The sequence below is a fragment of the Ranitomeya imitator genome, chromosome 4, assembly GCF_032444005.1.
Source record: "Ranitomeya imitator isolate aRanImi1 chromosome 4, aRanImi1.pri, whole genome shotgun sequence".
Taxonomy (NCBI): Eukaryota; Metazoa; Chordata; class Amphibia; order Anura; family Dendrobatidae; genus Ranitomeya; species Ranitomeya imitator.
Genome location: NC_091285.1, coordinates 582,989,946 through 583,015,210, shown reverse-complemented (window position 1 = coordinate 583,015,210; position 25,265 = coordinate 582,989,946). Strand labels below are relative to the sequence as shown.

The 25,265-nt window shown below is 46.2% G+C and overlaps 1 protein-coding gene across 2 annotated transcripts in view; it reads right to left on the bottom strand.

The window, feature by feature from the left end:
* The window catches only part of SPG11 (SPG11 vesicle trafficking associated, spatacsin), a 116,715-nt gene that overhangs the window by 51,564 nt on the left and 39,886 nt on the right, over positions 1-25,265 (bottom strand). For both annotated transcript variants that reach the window (XM_069766455.1, XM_069766456.1), the window contains exons 11-21: positions 8,688-8,842; positions 8,409-8,585; positions 4,814-4,885; positions 4,610-4,743; positions 4,369-4,529; positions 2,881-3,094; positions 2,449-2,637; positions 2,110-2,213; positions 1,871-2,016; positions 1,597-1,761; positions 35-101 (exon numbers count right to left, since the gene is read on the bottom strand). In XM_069766455.1, the coding sequence (XP_069622556.1) occupies positions 35-101; positions 1,597-1,761; positions 1,871-2,016; positions 2,110-2,213; positions 2,449-2,637; positions 2,881-3,094; positions 4,369-4,529; positions 4,610-4,743; positions 4,814-4,885; positions 8,409-8,585; positions 8,688-8,842 (1,584 nt within the window). The remainder of the gene's footprint in view (positions 1-34; positions 102-1,596; positions 1,762-1,870; positions 2,017-2,109; positions 2,214-2,448; positions 2,638-2,880; positions 3,095-4,368; positions 4,530-4,609; positions 4,744-4,813; positions 4,886-8,408; positions 8,586-8,687; positions 8,843-25,265) is intronic.

Genomic DNA, 25,265 nt, shown 5'->3' with positions numbered 1-25,265 from the left:
GGTGCCTTTGTTTGCAGTGCACCAGGTTACTTACCACTTGCTGCCAGAGAATTTGTAGGTTGAAATGTGAAAAAATGAGCAGGATGGAAGGGTGACAAGGCCTAAACGAAAAAAGATGTGTTGAACGGTCACATAAAAGTATTGTAGAGCAATCTAATATATGCTTCAAAAGCAGCAGAGGATGCTAAACATCTGAAATGCTAAGAAGTAGTAGTCACCTAGCCGATCCCCCCGATCCCAACACTCCCGCGTCCTCGCTGACAGCTGTGACAGCCGTGGGGGTTGTGGGAAAGTGCAAGTAACTTCCTTACCCTGAAGTCAAAACCCAGCTTCTTCAGTCACTTACAATCAGTGCATGAAGCATATACACCAGCTTTTGTTTCTTTTCCCAAACGCATTTCCTTGATTACTTAATTGAGAAATAAATTATTTAAGCCTGATTGTTTCTCCAATATGTCGCCTCTGAAATCACTTTGCAAGTTGCCATTTAGCAATATATAATAGAATATTTTTACTATATGCACAAAGGCAATGTTTCAATCATCCTTGACCATGTCAAGGACTTAATAGCAGGAACATAACGTTTGCGTTAGCAGAGGGTGCAACTGTGACTGGACCCAAAAAGTCAGTTGGCCCGCTGTTGCCAGCGCCGTTTTTTTGCTGAATGTGCGTCCTCGGAAGCAAATTTAGCTGAAATGTATTGTGGAGCAGAGAACCAATGACCAATGACAATACACTTCGCCGGCCAATCAATTCTCATCTTATGAGGCGCATGACGTTACCACCATGCGCCAAAAAAAACGCACACACCGGCTATGGAGAAGGAAGATGACATTGTTCACCATGGGAATGAGGTCAGGTAAGAAGAATCGTTCATTTATTCATTTTTAAGTGTGCTGGAGAAGAAAGCAAGGAATTATTACAAAATGTGGGCCAAGATGGAGACATTATTACAGGAAGGCCCGAGGATAGTGGACATTATTACAATGTGTGGGCCACGATGGGAGACATTAGTACATGACGAAGATTATTATTACAGGATGGGGTACATTATAGTAGGAAGGGGTTATTTATTACAGTATAGGGGCCAAGACGGGGACATTATTACAGGGGTCCGTACATCTGACCAAAATACTGTGGGTGCCCAGGTCCAAATATTGCACCGGGGCTCATAGGACCAATTACGCCACTGCTTAAAAGCACTGTTTCTTCATGACATCCTTGTCCATATGATCCATTAGTGCATCTATATGTCAACAGCTGCGGTTTACAAGCTGCTCCTGCTCTAGAGGACGCAGCACATTCCTGCATTACAGGATTGTCAAGATTTGGCTTGTTCACCAGCATCAATGGCTAATAGATGGGGGTTGGAGAAGTCTGAGCTGCAGCAATGCCTATGTGAGTGTGGTATATGAGGGCCGCTCTGTAGCTCTGGTTAATATATGAGTAGTGTTCCTGTTGTAACCATATTAAAGTTAAAATCCAAATTCCTGAAAATGGTATTTGAAAATTAATTTATCAATTCATAAAACATACATTTATATATACAACGTTAATATTCAGTATCTTCTGTTTTACAAAGGCTCCCCACTGTACCTGAAGAAGATGGTAGAGGGTAATATCAGGAGGTGAGCCGCTATTAGATGGGTGCTGTGAGAAGAGAGCTGCCTTTAGTTTGGGATAGGGGGTCAAGGCCATCTTCAATAATGGAAGATCCACGTTCCATTGGCAGACGTTGGGCTCTTCGCTCTGCTTCAACATCTGTGGTGAAGGATCAAATAATATAAAAAAGAGCAGACCTTAGAGAAGAAAAGACTATGTAAAAAGAGCAGACCTTAGAGAATAAAAATGTAAAAATGATCTGAATTACCCCATCAATTCCGCCAGGGGCATACATGATAGTTGCCAGAGCAAGCAGTGTATGCCCATCCAAGAGCATATTGTTCACACTTGGCTGGCAACCAGGCATCAGCATATGGGCATTGGACAGGCTGACCTGGAACATCCGATCAGCATCTAATGGTGAGGAAACGTAACTATTAGGAATTAGACAAGATCTAGGAGACACGAGCATTACGGCAGTGCCAGAACGGGAGTCACAGATCTCACCTGTGTGGTCACTAACTTGTCGATTATGCACCAAGTACCCAAACCACGGGTAAGTATCATGTAAAGTTGTGTCGGCCAAAGCAGAACACAATTGTGGGTTTAATCTGTGAATATCAGATCACACAGTAAGCTACATGATTAATAGTCATGGAATCTGTGAACTACCTAATGAAAGAAGTACAAGGCTGCTCTGATCACACAAGTACTATGACTTTCACTGAAATACATTTTTTTCCCATGATGCCAAATGTTTTGAGAATGAAAGAAAATCATTTTATTGCTGTATTACTAACTTCACAGTGAAAAACAAGGCAAATAATAAAATGTATTAGTGGATACCTGTGGCAATCTAAATAACTGTACAGCATGTACTGGAGACCACGCTCAACACACAAGATGACAAAGCGGTTATGAACATCCGGACATCCTGGAGAAGCGTCTGCCGGATCCATCAGTCTCCCACTTATGGCTAAACGTTCCACAAGACGCTCAAAATCATTCAGCTCAGAGGGAATAAAAATGTTCATCCTGAAAAACAAAAATCATTAATTCCCTGCATACAAATTATATAGAAACTTCCATTCTGCAACTGTGTGTGCATAATAATTACAGCAGGACTAATCCTCCTCCCAGTTATATCCAATAGACAGCGATGCTCTCCCAGTACAGCCACAGTACACACCAGTATGTCCGCACCAGCTCGGTCTTATTTTACCATATAATCCAATCATTGCACAAGTCTAAAACAGAGGAAAACACTTCTGTGCAAACCTTGATAATTCGTCCAATATTTCCTGTCTTGTGAAACTGCAACACAAGGTATCCTCATCAATGACCGCGGTACTGAGGAGAGGCCAGGGGGGGCGCTCTTCATCTCCCTTTTGTTGAGGCTGTTCTGTACTGTTAATCCAAGAAACTATTCGCTTCCAATCATGCCACAGAGTCAAATGGCGCCAAAGGATTTTTGGACTGATATCAGACATGTCTGCAAACACAGAAATGAGAGTGAAATGAATGGGCATTTCCCTTTACATATAAAGTCACCAAAGGAAGAAGAATCATCGCACTGTACACAGCCAATCACATTAGCACGTGAAGGGCCACAGACGTAGCCATGCTGTTTTCCTCCACAACATTTGTTCCTGGATTTTAATTAGAATATTGCATTCACTCTGCAGCAATGAGAGCGTCATAGAGAGATCGCTGTACTGCAAGACAGGGAAAAGAACAGAGGCACGCTGCTGGCCCCAGCTCACCCGTCCGAGAAATTCAATTTCCTTAACCTCAGTGAAGGACATGGAGGCTACTGCAGTCACACCAACATGTTTAAGTTGAGAGGATAAGGGGCTTTAATGAGAACCTGGCAACATGATTTTGTAATGTAAAGACATGGCTGTAATGGGACTGTAATACTGATTACATTGATACCTTTGGTGAAGAAATCTGCTTTGTTGCTGTTCGTTAATCAGTTTTTGAACTTTTCTGCTGATTAGATTTCGGTGCACAGGGGCCGGACTGTGCCCTGGGTACTCTCCTTCCTGGCTGTGACGCCCCTCCACCTGCCTCCTCTGTTTGAAGAGGAGATGTCAAACAGAGGGGACTGGTCATTGAAAAAGCAGTGACTTGTCATTCAAAGGATGGAGGCAGCTGAGAATCAAAGACTAGGAGAAGAAGATCCTGGTGCACAGTCCGGCCCCTGTGCACCGAAATCTAATCAGCAGTAAACTTCAAATGGTGATTAAAGAAGAACAACAAAGCTGTTTGCCTCACCAAAGGTATCAATGTAATCAGTAGTACCGCTCCATTGCAACCATGTCTTGAAATTACACTACAAAATAATGCTGATTATTTAAGAGGGAACCTGTCACAATGAAAATGCAGTCCAATCTGCAGACACCATGTTGTAGAGCAGGAGGAGCTGAGCAGAAGAATACATAATTTCATGAGAAAAGATTCAGTATAACGTGTGTTTTCATCATTTAATCCTCTGCTCTTTCAGGGATTTGTAGTCAAGTGGGCGGTCCTATCAGAGACTGACATCTATCCCTGCTCGCAGACTTATAGAAATAGAGCTGTCAGTCACTGATGGTCCAGTGGGCGGTCCTGCAACGCTGCATTACCGAACGGTGTATTGAGATTGGGTTTTCTATCAGAAAATATCAGAATTGTTTACAGCCATAAAACAGACCAGAATTAGAACCGTAATCAATTATATAACCTCCATGTAATACACGTTCACAGATAAATTCTCACACTCACCTGTGTTATTTCTCCATGGCAGTAAAAGTGACTCCTGTGTCCCATAGTCCCAGTCCTTAGCCCAATGCAGAAGCATTACCTCCGGCCCTTCTCTCAGAGCAGTCAGTGCATCTTGCAGCGTCTTCACCTCTGGAGATGTGGCACAGATTCTCCATGAAGGCCTGGAAGACATATCACAAGCTCACACTCAATGTTCCGATTATGGGCTGTACTGTACAGTCAGGCAGCCCACGTAGATTACCTGGGGTCAACCGCTCCTTTCCTCTCATCAGTAATTTGGCACACATTGCCATACAGTTCCTCTAGTCTGCATACTGTGTGTATCGCTTGTTGTTGCTGTTCTGAAAAAAGTCCTCGTTTCTGCAGCAGATCAACCTAAAAAAGACACTTTGAGGTCAGACATCCCCAAGCTCAAACTGGCCAAGCAGCGATACACCATACCCACCAAGAGCGTCCGGACTCCTAGATCCGATGTGTGCAAGCATATACGATGAAGTTCGTCCCATCTGGAATAGCCCTGGAATAAAGATTTAAGGATTAATATTATGAGACATAGCTACATTGAGAACCCGGAAGTCTGGTGCCATAATACGGAAACATCAAACTGTTTTTTCACACTTAGGAGTGAGCGTAGAGCACACGTACACATTCTGCAATGCTTCTCCCTAAGTTGGAGGGGCCATTAAAATACACAATATATATTTAATTATATACAGTTAAATTATGAAACTGAAAGGGAGAAGATACAGAGTACACATTAGAAAAACCATTTTCACAGTGAGGGTGATCAATGATTGGTACAGGCTGCCACAAGATGTGGTGAGTTCTCCTTCAATGGAAGTCTTCAAACAGAGGCTGGACTGACATCTGTCTGGGATGGTTTAGTGAAGCCTGCTTTGAGCAGGGGGTTGGACACAAGGACCCTTGATGTCCCTTCCAACTCTAACATATGATTCTATGAAGTGCATCTTATCTGGTTTGCTGAAAACAAGATTTCTTCAACCAACTGGAGACAGACCCAGCAGACTAGCAGTAAAGAAGTGCCAGTAGCTTTTTGGTGACACCTGCCACATCAGGGGCATACAACAGGGTCATGGAATGGAGTAGTCTCATTTTCTCCACTTGCTTTTCCTATATAAACGAATAAGATTAAGGAAGGCCCAATAACTGCAACTGTGCAATCAAGACTAAAATACTCTCCTGGGATTGTGTAATAAAATGCTGTAATTCAGAAACAATGTTATTTATCATTTCATTTTAATAAAAAAAAAAACGTGGCATTAAAGGGATTGCTAAGCCGGGAAACAAGTTTTTTTAAAGGGCAAAGAGTGGTTTTAAAAAATAAAATAAGTGATACCGACCCTGTCAGATCCAATTGTTTCAATGACAACCCATCTAAGGGAGGGCTGATGGAGCAACACTTCTGTCTAATCATTTTGCATGTCATGGTTGCTATTGACTGTAACTTGTAAGTGGTTAAACTGCCATGATAGGTGTTGTCACAGCACAGTTGCAAGATATCCCGGGGCTAGGTGCTCCTTCCCTATCCTTATAGCTAGGGGCACCCTAGCTATCCCTGCTCCCCAGATTACTTCTGCTGGTGAAGACGCCAGGGCCACGTGCCTTACTGAGCTCCGGATTCTGCCCTTAACTGTCCCCTCCCCCACCAAGTGAAGTGGAGAGTTGTTGTGTAAATAAATACACAAACCCGACTAACAAGGGAAAACGTACAGGGATAAATTAAAATACCAATCATACAAATATGCACTTACAAACAACATAGTGGAACACCGGGAAGTAAAGGAAGGGAAAACCAAATGTGAGTGGATAAGGATATGCACACAGACAAATCACCAAGCAACGGGTCTCCTGAACAACACGCCAAAATGCCTCCTCAAACAAGCAACATCTCCAATTCCAGAACCAGGCAGAATGAAACTAACACTGGCAATCCCTGATAGTCAGAATTTAGTATATATAGCAGTGGGGGGTAGCCAACACTGAACAGCTGAGACCATGAAAGCTCCAGGAGCTCTTAACTGAACAGATTAACCCCTGCACTGCTAGCAGAAACCTGCACTGTTTAATACGAAGGTGAAATGCTTCTAATGAGTGCAGGCGTATGAGAAATCAGACAGCGTGGTCTACTGTCTCCTCTTTGTCGCAGTAAACCTGAGACAAATCTGCCCTCTAATCCTGGTAGGGGCAGCCAGGCATCAGCACCCGCTTTTTGTCGACTTCTATCCCAATACACGGTACGTACCCCTCCACTTTCCCTCAGACACTGTGCCACTGTATAGGTGTTACTCTCCATCACCAGCACTCACTATAGACAAGCCTCTATTGCCATGAACGTGTACACAAGTTGATGTATATGTTTTGTATATACTTTGTTTTATTTGTTTTATATTTTTTTATTTATAATTTTGTTACCCTGATTGTATGAACTGTTTTGGTATATGTAGTTTACAGTTACTGACGAAGGTCCGTTTTGTGTGACCGAAACGTTTTTTTCTTGGGATACAATAAATTACCCATTTCTACTCATCACAAAGTTGAGTGCCGGGTTTTGTATTTACTTGTCATAACGGTTTGGGAACCTACCCGTGCACCTTCCTAGGTTGTGCACATGTTGATCTAATATTACTAGGCCATGGCATCAAGGTCTACTGAGCAGCACACATGATCATTTGGACCCTTCCTATTCACTAGAACAAAGTAGCGGCAGTGCTAGAAGTGGCATCATACACAAGAGGAAGTTGCACAGACATTCCTTAGCGCCACTGCCACTTTGTTTTCATGAATACAGGGGTCCGACTGATGAAGCTGTGGTGGTCTCACTCTTTTAAAATACACATTATTTGGCTAGTGATAAGAGTTACAAGATAGGTTCACTGTACGTCAGTGATGTCATCACATGGTCTATAAAATACCATTTTAAAGCTTTCAATATAGGCACAATGCAGCAATGCTCATTATTCTGAAAACTACCAATGTGAACAATAATAATAATAATAATAATTTTTATTTATATAGCGCCAACATATTCCGCAGCGCTTTACAAATTATAGAGGGGACTTGTACATACAATAGACATTACAGCATAACAGAAATACAGTTCAAAACAGATACCAAGAGGAGTGAGGGCCCTGCTCGTAAGCTTACAAACTATGGGGAAAAGGGGAGACACGAGAGGTGGATGGTAACAATTGCTATAGTTATTCGGACCAGCCATAGTGTAAGGCTTGGGTGTTCATGTAAAGCTGCATGAACCAGTTAATTAATTTTTTTTTTTTTTTTTAATATAGGCCACACAGGGATCGTTAGGTTAATGCATTGAGGCGGTAGGCCAGTCTGAACAAATGAGTTTTTAGGGCACGCTTAAAACTGTGGGGATTGGGGATTAATCGTATTATCCTAGGTAGTGCATTCCAAAGAATCGGCGCAGCACGTGTAAAGTCTTGGAGACGGGAGTGGGAGGTTCTGATTATTGAGGATGCTAACCTGAGGTCATCAGCGGAGCGGAGGGCACGGGTAGGGTGGTAGACTGAGACCAGAGAGGAGATGTAGGGTGGTGCTGAGCCATGGAGTGCTTTGTGGATGAGGGTAGTAGTTTTGTACTGGATTCTTGAGTGGATGGGTAACCAGTGTAATGACTGGCACAAGGTAGAGGCATCGGTGTAACGGTTGGTGAGGAATATGATCCTGGCAGCAGCATTCAGGACAGATTGGAGCGGGGAGAGTTTGGTAAGAGGGAGGCCGATTAGTAGAGAGTTACAATAGTCCAGACGAGAATGAATAAGTGAAACAGTAAGAGTTTTTGCAGAGTCGAAAGTAAGAAAAGGGCGAATTCTAGAAATGTTTTTGAGATGCAGGTAAGAAGAGCGAGCCAGTGATCGGATGTGGGGGGTGAATGAAAGGTCAGAATCAAGGATGACCCCAAGGCAGCGGGCATGTTGCTTTGGAGTAATGGTGGAACCGCAAACGGAGATGGCAAGATCTGTATTCTAGACAGACATGACGTGTGATCTGTTGCTCACCATGTTCTGGAGAAGCTGGCAGGCCTCTGACACACGAGTCTCTAGAAGACATCTGAAAACCAGTTTCAGGCCTTCTCTTTTGAACCAGGTCAAGCTGGAAGGGTAACGGCCCTGTGCTCGTAAGAAGGCTTGGGCCTCAGGAATGCAATTTGTCAGGATGGCATCTGAAATTAAATTCTAAAAAAGAATGAAAGAGAATATTCTAAGTACAGGAAACCAGCAAAACATCCAAGTAAACGGTCTGAATATTTCATCTAGTTTCAGATTGTCGCACATTACCTCCACAGACATGTTCTCCCAAGGTCCATGTCTTCTCTCAGCAGGTGGGACCCTAACAGGAGGCATCTGCTGCTGAAACCTCTTCATAAAAGGTCGGAGCTTGGCAATGTAACCAGTCAGAATTCCCATACATTTCTCTAGGCTGGGGTCCGGCTCTATGCAAAAGAAAAACAGCAGCTCGTCTACGTAGTTCTGACACGTAGATATACAGTGGGGCAAAAAAGTAATTAGTCAGTCAGCAATAGTGCAAGTTCCACCACTTAAAAAGATGAGAGGCGTCTGTAATTTACATCATAGGTAGACCTCAACTATGGGAGACAAACTGAGAAAAAAAAATCCAGAAAATCACATTGTCTGTTTTTTTATCATTTTATTTGCATATTATGGTGGAAAATAAGTATTTGGTCAGAAACAAAATTTCATCTCAATACTTTGTAATATATTCTTTGTTGGCAATGACAGAGGTCAAACGTTTTCTGTAAGTCTTCACAAGGTTGCCACACACTGTTGTTGGTATGTTGGCCCATTCCTCCATGCAGATCTCCTCTAGAGCAGTGATGTTTTTGGCTTTTCGCTTGGCAACACGGACTTTCAACTCCCTCCAAAGGTTTTCTATAGGGTTGAGATCTGGAGACTGGCTAGGCCACTCCAGGACCTTGAAATGCTTCTTACGAAGCCACTCCTTCGTTGCCCTGGCGGTGTGCTTTGGATCATTGTCATGTTGAAAGACCCAGCCACGTTTCATCTTCAATGCCCTTGCTGATGGAAGGAGGTTTGCACTCAAAATCTCACGATACATGGCCCCATTCATTCTTTCATGTACCCGGATCAGTCGTCCTGGCCCCTTTGCAGAGAAACAGCCCCAAAGCATGATGTTTCCACCACCATGCTTTACAGTAGGTATGGTGTTTGATGGATGCAACTCAGTATTCTTTTTCCTCCAAACACGACAAGTTGTGTTTCTACCAAGCAGTTCCAGTTTGGTTTCATCAGACCATAGGACATTCTCCCAAACCTCCTATGGATCATCCAAATGCTCTCTAGCAAACTTCAGACGGGCCCGGACATGTACTGGCTTAAGCAGTGGGACACGTCTGGCACTGCAGGATCTGAGTCCATGGTGGCGTAGTGTGTTACTTATGGTAGGCCTTGTTACATTGGTCCCAGCTCTCTGCAGTTCATTCACTAGGTCCCCCCGTGTGGTTCTGGGATTTTTGCTCACCGTTCTTGTGATCATTCTGACCCCACGGGGTGGGATTTTGCGTGGAGCCCCAGATCGAGGGAGATTATCAGTGGTCTTGTATGTCTTCCATTTTCTAATTATTGCTCCCACTGTTGATTTCTTCACTCCAAGCTGGTTGGCTATTGCAGATTCAGTCTTCCCAGCCTGGTGCAGGGCTACAATTTTGTTTCTGGTGTCCTTTGACAGCTCTTTGGTCTTCACCATAGTGGAGTTTGGAGTCAGACTGTTTGAGGGTGTGCACAGGTGTCTTTTTATACTGATAACAAGTTTAAACAGGTGCCATTACTACAGGTAATGAGTGGAGGAAAGAGGAGACTCTTAAAGAAGAAGTTACAGGTCTGTGAGAGCCAGAAATCTTGATTGTTTGTTTCGGACCAAATACTTATTTTCCACCATAAAATGCAAAAAAAATGATAAAAAAAACAGACAATGTGATTTTCTGGATTTTTTTTTCTCAGTTTGTCTCCCATAGTTGAGGTCTACCTATGATGTAAATTACAGACGCCTCTCATCTTTTTAAGTGGTGGAACTTGCACTATTGCTGACTGACTAAATACTTTTTTGCCCCACTGTATAATGGATAGTTTATGTAATTAACGTTACTATTTTTTTTTTTTATTTAAATAGATTTTTATTAACAAAATACAAAAGAAGAACATCATAATACCATTTACATTGCAATATGTTACATACATATTTTCTTTATTTTAATAAACCCCAACATATCCCCAACAACCCTCCCCCCCCCATAAGACAGCTCATCCCCAATCTATACTCCCCTGAGACCATCCCTGCCTCAAGTAATTTACCCCTATCCGAGTCTTAAGATTCCCGACTTTTATTATTCCTACATATTGGAGAAATTCCCTCCTCGCAGGTGGTTCTGCCTTTATCCAATTCCGTGCTATCACTTTCCTAGCCATATATAGTAACCTAGCGATTGCAATCTTCCAGGAGTTGTCTACTCCAATTTCTTCCACATATCCCAACAGGCATATTATCGGATCTCTAAGTACTCTGCACTTATACGCTCCTTCTACCCGACTCAAAACCACCACCCAAAAAGCAGCCAGCCTAGGACACGTCCACATCATGTGATATATTCCTGCATTCTCATTCGCACACCTCGGGCACTCAGAGTTAGCACGCAACCCCGCTTTGTGTAGCACTTCCGGAGATTTATATACTCTGTGCAAAATATATAGCTGCGAGAGCCTGTATGGTTCACTCAAAGATAGTCGCGGAACCCACTCCATCACTGATTCCCAGGTTTCATTCTCTATCGGCCCCACATCTCTCTCCCATTTGGCTCTTGCCTTTATAGGGAAATCTAGCAGATACGTGTGCATAACGTCCTTATATAGGGTGGAAATAACTCCCCTTGTAGTCCCGTCTCCACACACATACTCCAATACTATATCCTCTTGAATCCTGATGTCAGCTTTCTTATTCTGAGCTCCAAAGGCATGTCTCATCTGCGCATACTGATATTCCCCTGTGGATCTCAGACCAAACTCTACCTGCAATTGGGAGAAGGGTTTTAATGCTCGTTGTTGGATTATCTGGTGTACAAAGCAAATTCCTTTAGTCTGCCACTCCATCAGTCCTCCCAGAGCCTCAAATTCCTTTAAATTATTGTTAGACCATATCGGTGTAAATTTAGTCAGCCCAGTAACCCCCCGAATCTGCCTCAATCTGTTCCATAATTTACGAATCAGGAATAGGGTTGGATATAATTTCCCTAGAGCTCCCAAGGAGCCATCTTCCAAACATTGAACCACCGGTCGTCGGCCTGTCACCCCTTCCATCAGGTGTTGTACTGCACTGGATGACGCCTCTCGCGCCTAGCCCTTCAGATGCTGACTCTGGGCTGCAAGAAAATATATTTCAGGGTTGGGCAAAGCCAAACCACCATCTTCCTTGGGTCGCTGAAGCGTCTCCAGGCTAATACGTGGATAGTGCCTCCCACATATCAAACTTCTAAAGAGGGCATTGATCTGCCGGAACTTCCCCCGAGGGATCCAGATTGGCGCATTATGTAGAACATATAGAATTTTAGGCATCAGGACCATTTTAATACGGTTAACCCTACCGACCACCGATAGATGTAACTTATTCCAGGCATCGACCTTCGCCTTGAGTACTCCCAGGAGTCAAATTCCTCTGTAGGAACTCCACAATTGGCACCGAAATCCATATTCCGAGGTATTTAAATTGAGATACCACCTTAAGCCTCTCATCCCCAACAGCCTCACTCACATCACAATTTCAATGGCCCCTCTCAGTGAATCGTCTGGGTCAGCCAGGAACAGCAAAACGTCATCCGCATATAGCGCTATCTTTTCCTCAACTTCCCCGTACCTAAACCCAGGGACCCCATCAGATTGCCGAATCCTAGCAGCAAGAGGTTCTACCGCCAAAGCAAACAGGAGAGGTGAAAGCGGGCATCCCTGCCTAGTGCCTCTAGCCAGCTCTATAGGTTGAGACAGTTCCCCGTTCACTCTAATTCTGGCCGTCGGTAATGAATACAACAGCTGTATCCAGGCCACAAACTGCGGACCAAACCCCATACATTCCAACACCTGCCAAAGATATCCCCACTCAACGCTGTCAAACGCCTTATGGGCATCCAACGACACAATCACTCTTTGACCACAGTTGTCAGACTCCACCTGTAAATTTACATATAACCTCCGCAAGTTAATCGCCGTTGACCTATCCGGCATAAAGCCAGACTGGTCCGGATGCGCCTAGCCCTTCAGATGCTGACTCTGGGCTGCAAGAAAATATATTTCAGGGTTGGGCAAAGCCAAACCACCATCTTCCTTGGGTCGCTGAAGCGTCTCCAGGCTAATACGTGGATAGTGCCTCCCACATATCAAACTTCTAAAGAGGGCATTGATCTGCCGGAACTTCCCCCGAGGGATCCAGATTGGCGCATTATGTAGAACATATAGAATTTTAGGCATCAGGACCATTTTAATACGGTTAACCCTACCGACCACCGATAGATGTAACTTATTCCAGGCATCGACCTTCGCCTTGAGTACTCCCAGGAGTCAAATTCCTCTGTAGGAACTCCACAATTGGCACCGAAATCCATATTCCGAGGTATTTAAATTGAGATACCACCTTAAGCCTCTCATCCCCAACAGCCTCGCTCACATTCTCTCCTACGTCATCCACCCTAAAGAGAACCGATTTACCCCAATTAATGGTTAGTCCCGATACGGTACCAAATCTTTCAACAATTTCAATGGCCCCTCTCAGTGAATCGTCTGGGTCAGCCAGGAACAGCAAAACGTCATCCGCATATAGCGCTATCTTTTCCTCAACTTCCCCGTACCTAAACCCAGGGACCCCATCAGATTGCCGAATCCTAGCAGCAAGAGGTTCTACCGCCAAAGCAAACAGGAGAGGTGAAAGCGGGCATCCCTGCCTAGTGCCTCTAGCCAGCTCTATAGGTTGAGACAGTTCCCCGTTCACTCTAATTCTGGCCGTCGGTAATGAATACAACAGCTGTATCCAGGCCACAAACTGCGGACCAAACCCCATACATTCCAACACCTGCCAAAGATATCCCCACTCAACGCTGTCAAACGCCTTATGGGCATCCAACGACACAATCACTCTTTGACCACAGTTGTCAGACTCCACCTGTAAATTTACATATAACCTCCGCAAGTTAATCGCCGTTGACCTATCCGGCATAAAGCCAGACTGGTCCGGATGCACCAGACCCATAATGACACTAGAAAGACGGAGAGCTAACACCTTAGCCAGAAGCTTGACATCAATAGTTAGTAAGGAAATTGGGCGGTATGACTCCGGTTTCCCCAAATCCTTATCCTCCTTTGGAATAACCACTATTATTGGCCTCTCTCATAGAGGCTGGCAAGCACCCTCGGGACCTAGCTTCCTCCAGTACCATTTTTAATCTAGGAATCAACACTTCCGCCAGACCTTTATAGACCTCAGCGGGTAGCCCATCTACCCCAGGCGCCTTCCCATTAGTCATGAACATCAATGCCCGACTCAGTTCCTCCTCAGTGATAGGGGCCTCAAGGCTCTCCCTATCTGCCTCATTCAGTCTCGGCAGATCCAGACCCTCCAAGAAAGTCAATGTATCCTCGGCTGATTCACCAAACCGGGAGGAATATAAGTCTGCATAGAAGTCCGCGAAAACCCTCAAAATCTCAGGTGTTTCCGTTATTCTACTTCCACTTACAGGTTCCAATGAATGTATATATGAAGAACCTCTCTGAGCAGCAGCCACCAAAGACAGCATATGCCCCACTGTTTCCCCCTCCTGATAAAACAGCACTCTTTGAAATTCCCGCTTCCTCTCAGCTTTGTCCAACAGAATTTTTTCCAAATGATTTTGTGCATTTTTCATCCTTTTCCCTGCTTCAGGAGTTCCCAGTGTAGCCATTCCACCCTCTGCCTCCTTCAACTCCTCAACTGCCGCCTTTTCTGCCTCCCTCGTCGTCCGCTAACGTTACTATTTTTGACACATTTGCTGATGTTAATGACTTTTAATGGACAGCTTTCATCCTGATTCATGTACTGCTCCTTAGCCTGAAGAGTTCTTGGAAAGAATACTACTTATATTTCTTTTTACCATTAGTGGACAACCATTGATATCTACGGTACCTTGTTCTCTGTACCACCCAGAATATCCACATACATATATTCACATATATTTTCCCCACCAAAAAATGGTGATAATGTGGCACCAATCAAAACGTGCAGGTGGAAGCCACAAAGTCCAGACCACTGTGACTAAGGAGACCTACGCCAACACTGGAAAAACAACCTCAGAGAGTTATCCCTCTTCAGCCAAACTCCAGAATTGGAACAATGCAGTCAGACAGGTAACGTTATTCAAAACTACACAGAAAAGGTTTCCACTGCTCCATAAACCAGTGGCGGATTTACCCCACTTCATCCAATGCTTGGCATTGTACTTGAAAAAGTAAAGCTTGCATGCAGTTGCTTGTCCATGGAAACTCATGCCATCAGCGTCCCGGCAGGGACATAGTTTTTCTGTTGATGTTACTGCCAGAGGAGATTTGGCCTCTGCAATTATGGAGTCAGCAGAGTGTTGGTGACCTTGGTGATCAATACTCAGAGACCCCACTCTGTAAAGTTTATGTGGTCTCTACTTTGTGGCGGAGTTGATTTGGCTCTCAAACAATTCCACTTTTCAATAGTACCACTCACAGATGGAATATTTAGGACTTGTCACAAACTGACTTGTTACACTGGCGATTCCTATTACAGGACCACTCTGGTATCAGTGAGTTCTTTACCACCAGCCATTCTTTCACAAATCTTAGTAACAGCAGACGTCATGGCGAGAGACTGCATTTTACTTGTGTGGCAATGGAACTGAGTGAAAAACTTGAATTCATAGATTAAGATGTGCGCCCACAGTGCATTAAGAAGTTTTTCCAGCAGAGGAAAGGCATCACTGGAGCGGTAGTCAGTAAGGAAAGCAATCTTTTTTTCTTTTTTTTTTTTAATGCTCTGTTAAAAATAACAGTAAGAGTGGACAACCATTTTAACTTGTTCATTACAATGGACGTACTGGTACCTTCCATTTCAGGTCTAGTGTATGATGCGGGCACAGGAGCTGAGCCTGCATCATAATTGGCAGATAATGGCTGTGTTACGCTCCACCCACTGCTGGTAACTTCATCAAGTGATTGCTTGTCAAACAAAGTTCAAAACCACAACAGCCGGCTTTCATCTCTTTTGCTGGGGTATACACATTCGTGCAATAGGTGGGCAACTTATTCAGAAGGAAACTTGTATTGTTACCCCAATGATGGCATTGCAATAAGAAGGAGCATGTGCTGCCAGGTTCTCCCACAGATTACAGCCAGATTCCGGAGGCACCAACAGCATTACACACTATCAAAAATTGGTTATCTTTAAACATCAGCTGTTGTAAAACTACAAGATTTCACCTCCCCAAAACTATTTGTTATGCATGTAGGTCTTTCAAAGAGAAGTCCAGCAATAATATTATATGCCTAGTCCACTCATCTGTTACCGAGAAATCACCGCTTGAATTGATATGCAAATAAGGGTGAAGAACGATAGGAGATCTGAAGCCTCTGTCACTCCAGCTCTATTCCACATCCAGCGCCGCCTCCTCCTGTTTGACTGACTGATCATTTGCCCTGAAAGGCAGGAGGAGGCATTGATAGCCGGGGAATAGAGCTTGAGTGACAATTCATATCAATATCAATTCAAATGCTGATTTTTTAGTAATGGAGGAATGGACTGGCCATGTAATACGCTGGATTTGTCTTTGAAAGAGCTGCGTGCACAAATAGTTGAGGAGTGAAATCCTGCTGACAGATTTCCAGCTGGTGCAGGAAAGGGTGTTCCATTCCACTTGCCCATGACATTATGGTGTGCCAATGGGTTACAATGGCAGCCGTGGACCTCCTATGACTAAGCTCCTGTGAAGGCTAATGGCTGGGTTTCATAGGAGAACATGATTTTTTTACTATATAATGCAATACTTTGGTATAGCAGTTTATAGCACAATTAATAAGATGATCACAGTTTCAAGTACCCTAGGGGGATTAAAAAAAATGCATAAAAAAAATTAAAAGGAAATTAAAATAGGGATTTTTGTGTACTCACCATAAAATCCTTTTCTCCGGGCCAATCCTTGGGAGACACAGACCATGGGTGTATGCTGCTGCCACCAGGAGGCTGACACGAAGTATTACAAAGAAAGTTAGCTCCTCCTCTGCAGTATACACCCTCCTGCTGGCTCTCAGAGAACCAGTTCAGTGCAAAAGCAGTAAGAGATCATTAACATCATATGAGAAGACAACACATCAAATTAAAGAAAGACAAGCGCAAGCCACAAGATTAACAGGGTGAGTGCTGTGTCCCCCAATGATTGGCTCGGAGAAAAGGATTTTACGGTGAGTACACAAAAATCCCTATTTCTCCTTCGCCTCATTGGGCCATGGGATGTACCAAAGCAGTCCCTGGGTGGGGAATCACATCACAGATCAAACCCCATGTATCAAACTGACTAAAGGTGCGATACCGCCGCTTGCAGAATACGTCTGCAAAGGGCCGCATGTGTTGAAGTCGGAGAGCGTGGGCTGTATCAAGCTGCAGCCTTGCAGACCTGTTCTGCCGACGCCCGAGGCCAAATAGCACAAAAAGAATGTCCACCGACCGAGTAGAGTGTGCCTTAATCCCCACTGGGAAAGGCTTGTCTCTGACGCAGTAGGACTACTGAAAAAAACCAAGTGAATCCATTAGGTATTGTGGCCCTGAAGCGGCTAAACCCTGCCTGAGACCCTCAGGAAGCATAAATAGGGCGTCCGACCTACTGAGGGGCACAGTCTTCGAGATGTACCTTCTGAGAGCCCTTAGTATGTCCAGGGTGTGAAGAGCTCATGTCACCCAATGTACAAGTGCTGAACAAAAAGAGAGAAGGACAAAGTCCTCGTTAAGGTGGAAAGACAAGACCACCTTGGAAAAACAGAGAAAGTAGACGATTCGATGGCCACCTTGTCCTGGGTAAAATCAAGAAAGGAACTCAATCGGACAGAGTGGCTAGCTCTGAGACTTTTATGATGGACAGCACTGTGACAAGAAAAAACGACTTTCAGAGACGTCCTGAAACGGTTCGAAAGGCGTCTGCTAAAGAGCACCCGGGACCAATATAAGGTCTCAGAACTCTAACGGCATACTATAGGGGAATCCCACATGGGAGACTCCCTGGAAGAGAATGCTTACTTACAAAATAGAAGTAATCATGCGCTGGAATAAAAACAGACAAGACCAAGATCTGGCCTTTGAAAAAGAGAGAGAGAAAGAGCTGAGCACTAAACCTGATTCCAGACCAGTCTGGAGAAAATCCCCAAAATGGAAGGAACAGATAAGACATGAGGACATCCGCGGTGCCTGCACCATGCGAAAAAAAAGTTATCAGGTGTGCGGATAGATGCTAGCTGATGCAGGCTTCCCACGCTAATCATAGTGGGAAACCCCTGATAAGAGAACCCAGCTTGAGACCGCTCGTAGGCTTCAACGGCTATTAAATATAGAGCCCCTGAGTTGTCATGACAAAAGCGGACATTGGCAGAACAGATCTGGATGATCCGGCAGTAGTCAAGGGACATCGGCGACTATCTGTACTAGATCTGCATATCACGCCCAGATTGGCCAAACCTGGGCGACAAGGATTACTGAATTCCCTTCTGCTTAGATCTTCTTGATGACCCTAGGAAGTAAAGCAAGTGGGGTAAAAACACGTACGGAAAACGAAAACTGAAGCCACGGAGAGATCCGTGCATGCGCATTGACGGTCTAGGGATCCTGAGACCGAGCTCTGAAGTGGAGTACCTTGGCGTTCAATCTTGAAACCATCAGATCCACGTCCGGAGTCCTTAAACGAGACCCTGTGGTCAGAGGAAGTCTGCCCCCCAGTTTACACCTGGGATGTGCCCTGCCAAGATCACCTGAGTAATCTCAGCCCCTCGGACAAAAAGAACTACCTGGGACATGGCTGCTCAGCTGTGGGTACCTCCCTTGATGATTGATGCACGCCACAGCCGTAGCGATATCCGATAGGATTCGGGTGGGAGAACCCGTCGAAGACTATGGAACTGTTGTAGGGCTTGCTGTATCGCTCGTATCTCCAGAACATGAATCTGGAGTCTGGATTCCCGAGTTGACCGGCAGCCTTGAGCAGTGTGGTGACCCTTCCTAGCCCAGAAGAGTAGAATCAGTAGTTACGATAAACCATTAACCCAGGGAAAGGGTCTCCCCTGTTTGAGGGATTAGCTCAAAGTCTACCATTTGAGAGCCTGTCTGACCCGCAGAGACAAACGAGGCGAAAAGGACTGCTTCCATTGTCGCCACTATTTTTCCCTGAATCCTCATAACAAAAAACGGATGGAAAGAGGAGACGAGAGACAAAGTGCACAAGCTCCAAGTTGGAGGGCCAAAGCCTTGTCTCGAGGGAGAATCCCCAAACCTCTGAAGGTGACAGGGACCATCCTCAAAGGGACATTTGTTCGGCTGGGAGTGGGTGAGACTTACTTTAGCTCATTAGCCAGTCCAGGTGAGAAAAGGTATCGCGAGAGAAGATACAGACCGACTCAGCGTAGTCCTGGAAAGATGACCCTTTGACTAGGAAGTCGTCCAGGCAGGGCAGGACGACCCGCCCTGAGAATGCAAAAACGGACATGACAGCCACCATGGCTCTTGTGAACACTCTGGGAGTGGAAGTACGCACGAAGGTCAAAGCCATGAACAGAAAATGCTGTTCGCAAATAGCGAAGTGCAGGAATACTTGGTAAGAAGGAAAAACCAGAATGTGGAGGTGAGCATCCTGAATGTCAATGGATGCCGATGGATATTGGAAAACTCCACCTTTCTCCATTGCGGTAATGACCGAACGGAGGAACTCCGTTCCGAAAAAGGCAGACCTTGACAAACTTGTTAGAAGTTTGAGGTCCCGGATCAGTCCTGCCTTCCCGTGCTTGGGTAACTCTTCCACTGTTTGGTCCTATAGGAAAAACTTTTGATCCTTTGTTTCTGCGAGGGGAACTCCCTGACTGGAAAGAAGCAATGGACCAGCCTGGATTGGTTCCAACCTCACGCCAAATAACTGACCACTCTGGTAATGGAGTGATGTCATAGGCTTGTTTGGACGCAAAGTCCCCTTTCCATTCTCTGAGCCATAATGCCCATCTGATTATAATAGTATTTGCTGCTGACCGTGCCTCAACTAGCCAGGAGACCATTGCTTTAGCTTCCCTTGAGGTGACTAAAAAAGGGTAGAGCGCTGAAAACCGAGGGATTTTCGATTGATGATCTATCCGGCAGGGACAGAAGTGTCTTTGGAAGCCAGTCGGGATACTGGTGGGTCCACTACTGGGAGGTTCGGTCCAAACTTCTGCATGTACCCGGAGAAGCTACCGGGTGGTAGAATGCGCAGCTGTATCCACAGCAGGTCAGAATAAAAAATAATAATAATCTTTATTTTTATATAGCGCTAACATATTTCGCAGCGCTTAACAGGTTGCACACATTATCATCACTGTCCCCGTTGGGGCTCACAATCTAAATTCCTTATCAGTATGTCTTTGGAATGTGGGAGGAAACCAGAGTACCCGGAGGAAACGCACGCAAACACGGGGAGAACATACAAACTCTTTGCAGATGTTGTCCTTGGTGGGGTTTGAACCCAGGACTCCAGCGCTGCAAGGCTGCTGTGCTAACCACTGCGCCACCGTGCTGCCATCTCTTGTTGTCGCTGCTTCTTTGCTTCTTCGCCGTCTTCGGACGGTGTAAGTTTAAAGTGATGAAGCATCGATCCAGCATCCCTTTAACAGGGAGGTGAAGAGGGACCGTCCTCCACCTTGCATCATCTGTTGAACAATGGTGATGCAGTGGTGGCTGCACGGACACCAAAGGAGGTGCCTCTGTACATCCACGAAGGTCAAGCCCCCGGGTGGACAGCGCTGGTTGTCCAGCATTAAACTCGGCTGCAGAAGAGGATACTTGCAGGCGACACTCCAAGTGCTCATCTGTTGATGGTGTGGAAAGATTGGTGCCCTTTGAGGGGCCCGTCGCCCTAAAAAATTCAGCCTGGGCATGGCATCCCACGTTGCAGAAGAGGATACATGGAGGCGGCACTCCATGTGCTCGTCTGTTGATGGTGTGGGGAGATCGCTGCCCTTTATGGGGCCCGTCGCCCTAAAAATTCAGCCCAGTCATGGTATCCCACGAAGCAGAAGAGGATACATGGAGGCGATACTCCATGTGCTCATCTGTTGATGGTGTGGAGAGATTGGTGCCCTTTAAGGGACCCGATGCCCCCTTCGCTTGAGAGAGAAGCTTTGCTCTCGGATGTCAAGATGCATGATTGGTTGGGAGACATACTACAGATCCATTTCCAGACTCTTGCGCGTTTCTAGTATGCTTGCGTCCATTTACCTCCGTTGTGAGAGCTATCTGAGCCACGGGGGATTCAATTGCCTTGTTCAGAGAAGCCATGGATAGCGACAGTGACCGAACCCACTTAGAGGGGCTAGAGACACTGGACCCGGTGATAGATGGGATCAAATGGGAAAGAACATAGGCTGGCAGGAGTTATAAAAAAGTTCTGATAAGCCTTAGGCTGGGACACATATGGGAAAAAGAACCGTAAGCACTACCCTGTGAAGGTGCCCGGGTAGGATCCCACACCATATAACAATATAAAATAAACCCGGCACTCAACTTATGGTGAATCTCTTGGGATTTATTAACAAGAGAGAAGATAAACGTTTCGGCCAATATTGGCCTTCCTCAGTAACGTACTGCCAATAGGAGTGGTGAAAGGTGAGGCAGTGAAATTCTGCCAGTGCTGTGAGTTCAGGAAGTAGATAGAAGCAGGCTCACAGTGTCCGACCAAAACAGGGTCTGGAATAGCGTGGGTGGCCTGAGAGGAGCTGTAGAACAGATTAGTCCAAGCGACGCGGTGACCCCCTCGCCACCAGAATCGGTCCGGCCGGCCTGGACTCCTGTAGAACTTTGCTATAGGCATCCAGTCCCTTCAGGAACAGGAAACCAACTGATGCATGGGGAGAGGTGCCGCCCTTTTGTATCTGTAGGTTTCCTGTTCCTTAAGGGCGGATCCCCTCTCTCGTGTGCTGTCATGGGAGTCCAAATAAAAATAAAAAATCATTATATACTCACCTTCCGGCGCCTTTCCCGCTCCTCGCGAAGCTCCAGTGACCGGTCCATGCATTGCGGTCTCGTGAGATAATGACGTAGTGGTCTCGCGAGACCGCTACGTCATCATCTCGCGAGACCGCAATGCACTCTTGGGACCGGAGCGTTGCGAGGAGCATCGGTAAATGCCTCGCCTGGATCTGGGGGGCCAACGGAGGGTGAGTATATATTTTAATTCTTTTTTTTAACAGGGATATGGTGCCCACATTGCTATATACTACGTGGGATGTGTTAGATACTGCGTGGGCTGTGTTATATACTGCGTGGGCTGGGCTATATACTAGGTGTCTGTGCAATATACTACGTGGCTATGCAATATACTACGTGTCTGTGCTATATTCTACGTGGCTGGGCAATATACTACGTGTCTGTGCTATATTCTACGTGTCTGTGCTATAGTCTATGTGTCTGTGCCATATTCTACGTGTCTGTGCTATATTCTACGTGGCTGGGCAATATACTACGTGTCTGTGCTATATACTACGTGGCTGAGCAATATAATATGTGTGTGCTATATACTACGTGGCTGGGTAATATACTACGTGTCTGTGCTGTTTACTATGTGGGCTGTGCTATATACTACGTGGCCGTGCTATATACTATACTACGTGGCTGTGCTATATACTACGTGGCTGTGCTATATTTCTCTGCTGTATCTGTGCATCATGAATCGTGGTATGTGTTAAAGAGGAGGGCCCACTGAGACTCTTTCACCTGGGGCCCTCAAAAACCTGGAGCCGGCCCTGGCTTCACTGATTGGTCACGCCCGGCCGCAAACAATCAGCGACAGGCGCAGTCCGGCCTCGAATTGGCGCGGAATTTGAACCACGCTTTGCTAATTGGTCGCGACCGGCCGAATCCTGTGTATAAATTGCATTATTCTGAAAACTTCATAAATAAACTACATACATATTCTAGAATACCTGATGCGTTAGAATCGGGTCACCATCTAGTATCTTCTATTTATGTAAACTATCACTTCCGGATGCAGAATAAGTCTGGAAACAACAGGGAAGCCAGAAGATGGCCACCGAGATTTGCATGGGCGCTTCTCATTTCAGACGAGAAGCGCCAGAATAGTGGGCGGAGTCAGTGATGGCGCGTCATAGTGCGAAGCGGAGTCTCCGGTTGCGGCCTACCCAAGGCCTAAGTCGGGCGCTAAATTTAGACCCAGCGCCAAGCGATGCAACCGGAACAATGCCAGACGGTCGCTACAGCTGCCAGAGGGTCTCAAGAGCCTGTGCCACCTGCACTGACCCACCTGCATGAGTCACCGTCATCTCTGTGCCGGGCAGGGCTGAGGTTCCTGGGCAGCCCCAGTATCTCCTATTCGCTGGCGTATGGGCGGCTTTGCGGACCAGGCGGCCCTGAGAGACTGGACAACAGTGTAAGACCCTAGTCCCCGCTTACCTGGAGAGGCTGCCTGATAGTACTTCAGCTGACGCAGCAGGTTAGGAGTATTACGTCCAGCTGCCGTACTCACGGTGTAGGGATCAATGGAAAAAACCCTCAATCAGCCACCCTTTATGGAGAGGTGGAAAGGACCCATCCGCCTCCTTGTTGCGGTGGGGACTGAACGGGCGCCAAGAGGGACACTCTATATCCACTGGGTTCAATCCCCTCCCGTTGGTCAGGGCTAGTAGTCCGGCATACAGCCTGGATATAGAAGAGGTTACATGGAGGTGACACTCCATGTGCTCGTCTGTTAATGGTGCTGGGAGATCGGTGCCCTTCAAGGGACCCGTCGCCCCTAAAAATCATCCCAGGCATGGCATCCAACGTCGCAGGAGAGGGTACGTGGAGGCGACACTCCACGTGCTCGCCAGTTGTTGGTTCGGGTAGATCGGAGCCTTGAAAGGATCCATCGCCCCTTCGTCCGGAGATAAAGCAAAAATCAAAAGCGGAAAAATTTTAAAATAATTAAGAGTTTTGGGTCTGAATAGCAGACCCATCCGTGTGCCTCCTACGGACACTAAGCAAAAACTGGTTCTCTGGGAGCCAGCAGGAGGGTGTATACTGCAGGGGAGGAGCTAACTTTCTTTGTAATACTTCGTGTCAGCCTCCTGGTGGCAGCAGCATACACCCACGGGCTGTATCCCCCAATGAGGCGAAGGAGAAATTAATTACCGTACTCGAGTATAAGCCGAGATTTTCAGCCCAAAATTTTGGGCTGAAAGTGCCCCTCTCGGCTTATACTCGAGTCACGGTAGCGGTGGGGTCGGCGGGTGAGGGGAGAGGGCACTGAGGCATACTTACCTAGTCCCAGCGATCCTGGCGCTCCCCCTGCCGTCCCACGGTCTTCGGTGCTGCAGCTCTTCCCCTGTTCAGCGGTCACGTGGGACCGCTCATTAGAGAAATGAATAGGCGGCTCCACCTCCCATAGGGGTGGAGCCGCCTATTCATTTCTCTAATCAGCGGTGCCGGTGACCGCTGATAGAGGAAGAGGCTGCGGCACCGAAGACCGCGTGACGGGCAGGGGCAACGTCAGGACTGCCAGGACTAGGTAAGTATTTTATATTCACCTTTCCGCATTCCAGCCGCCGGGCGCCGCTCCATCTTCCCGGCGCCGCTCCATCTTCCCGGCGTCTCTGCGCTCTGACTGTTCAGGTCAGAGGGCGCGATGACGCATATAGTGTGCGCGGCGCCCTCTGCCTGATCAGTCAGTGCGGAGAGACGCCGGGACCGAACGCCGGGAGCTGCAAGCAAGAAAGGTGAGTATGGCATTTTTTTTTTTTTTATTGCAGCAGCAGCAGCAATGGCAGAACTTTCTATGGCACAGCTATGGGGCAGTACTGAACGGCACACAGCACTATATGGCAGCTATGGGGCAGTACTGAACGGCACACAGCACTATATGGCAGCTATGGGGCAGTACTGAACGGCACACAGCACTATATGGCAGCTATGGGGCAGTACTGAACGGCACACAGCACTATATGGCAGCTATGGGGCAGTACTGAACGGCACACAGCACTATATGGCAGCTATGGGGCAGTACTGAACGGCACACAGCACTATATGGCAGCTATGGGGCAGTACTGAACGGCACACAGCACTATATGGCAGCTATGGGGCAGTACTGAACGGCACACAGCACTATATAGCAGCTATGGGGCAATACTGAACGGCGCAGAGCACTATATGGCAGCTATGGGGCAATACTGAACGGCGCAGAGCACTATATGGCAGCTATGGGGCAATACTGAACGGCGCAGAGCACTATATGGCAGCTATGGGGCAATACTGAACGGCGCAGAGCACTATATGGCACAGCTATGGGGCAATAATGAACGGCGCAGAGCACTATATGGCATAGCTATGGGGCAATAATGAACGGTGCAGAGCACTATATGGCACATCTATGGGGCAATAATGAACTGTGCAGAGCACTATATGGCACAGCTTTATATGGCACATCTATGGGGCAATGATGAACGGTGCAGAGCACTATATGGAACAGCTTTATATGGCACATCTATGGGGCAATAATGAACGGTGCAGAGCACTATATGGCACAGCTTTCTATGGCACATCTATGGGGCAATAATGAACAGTATGGAGCATTC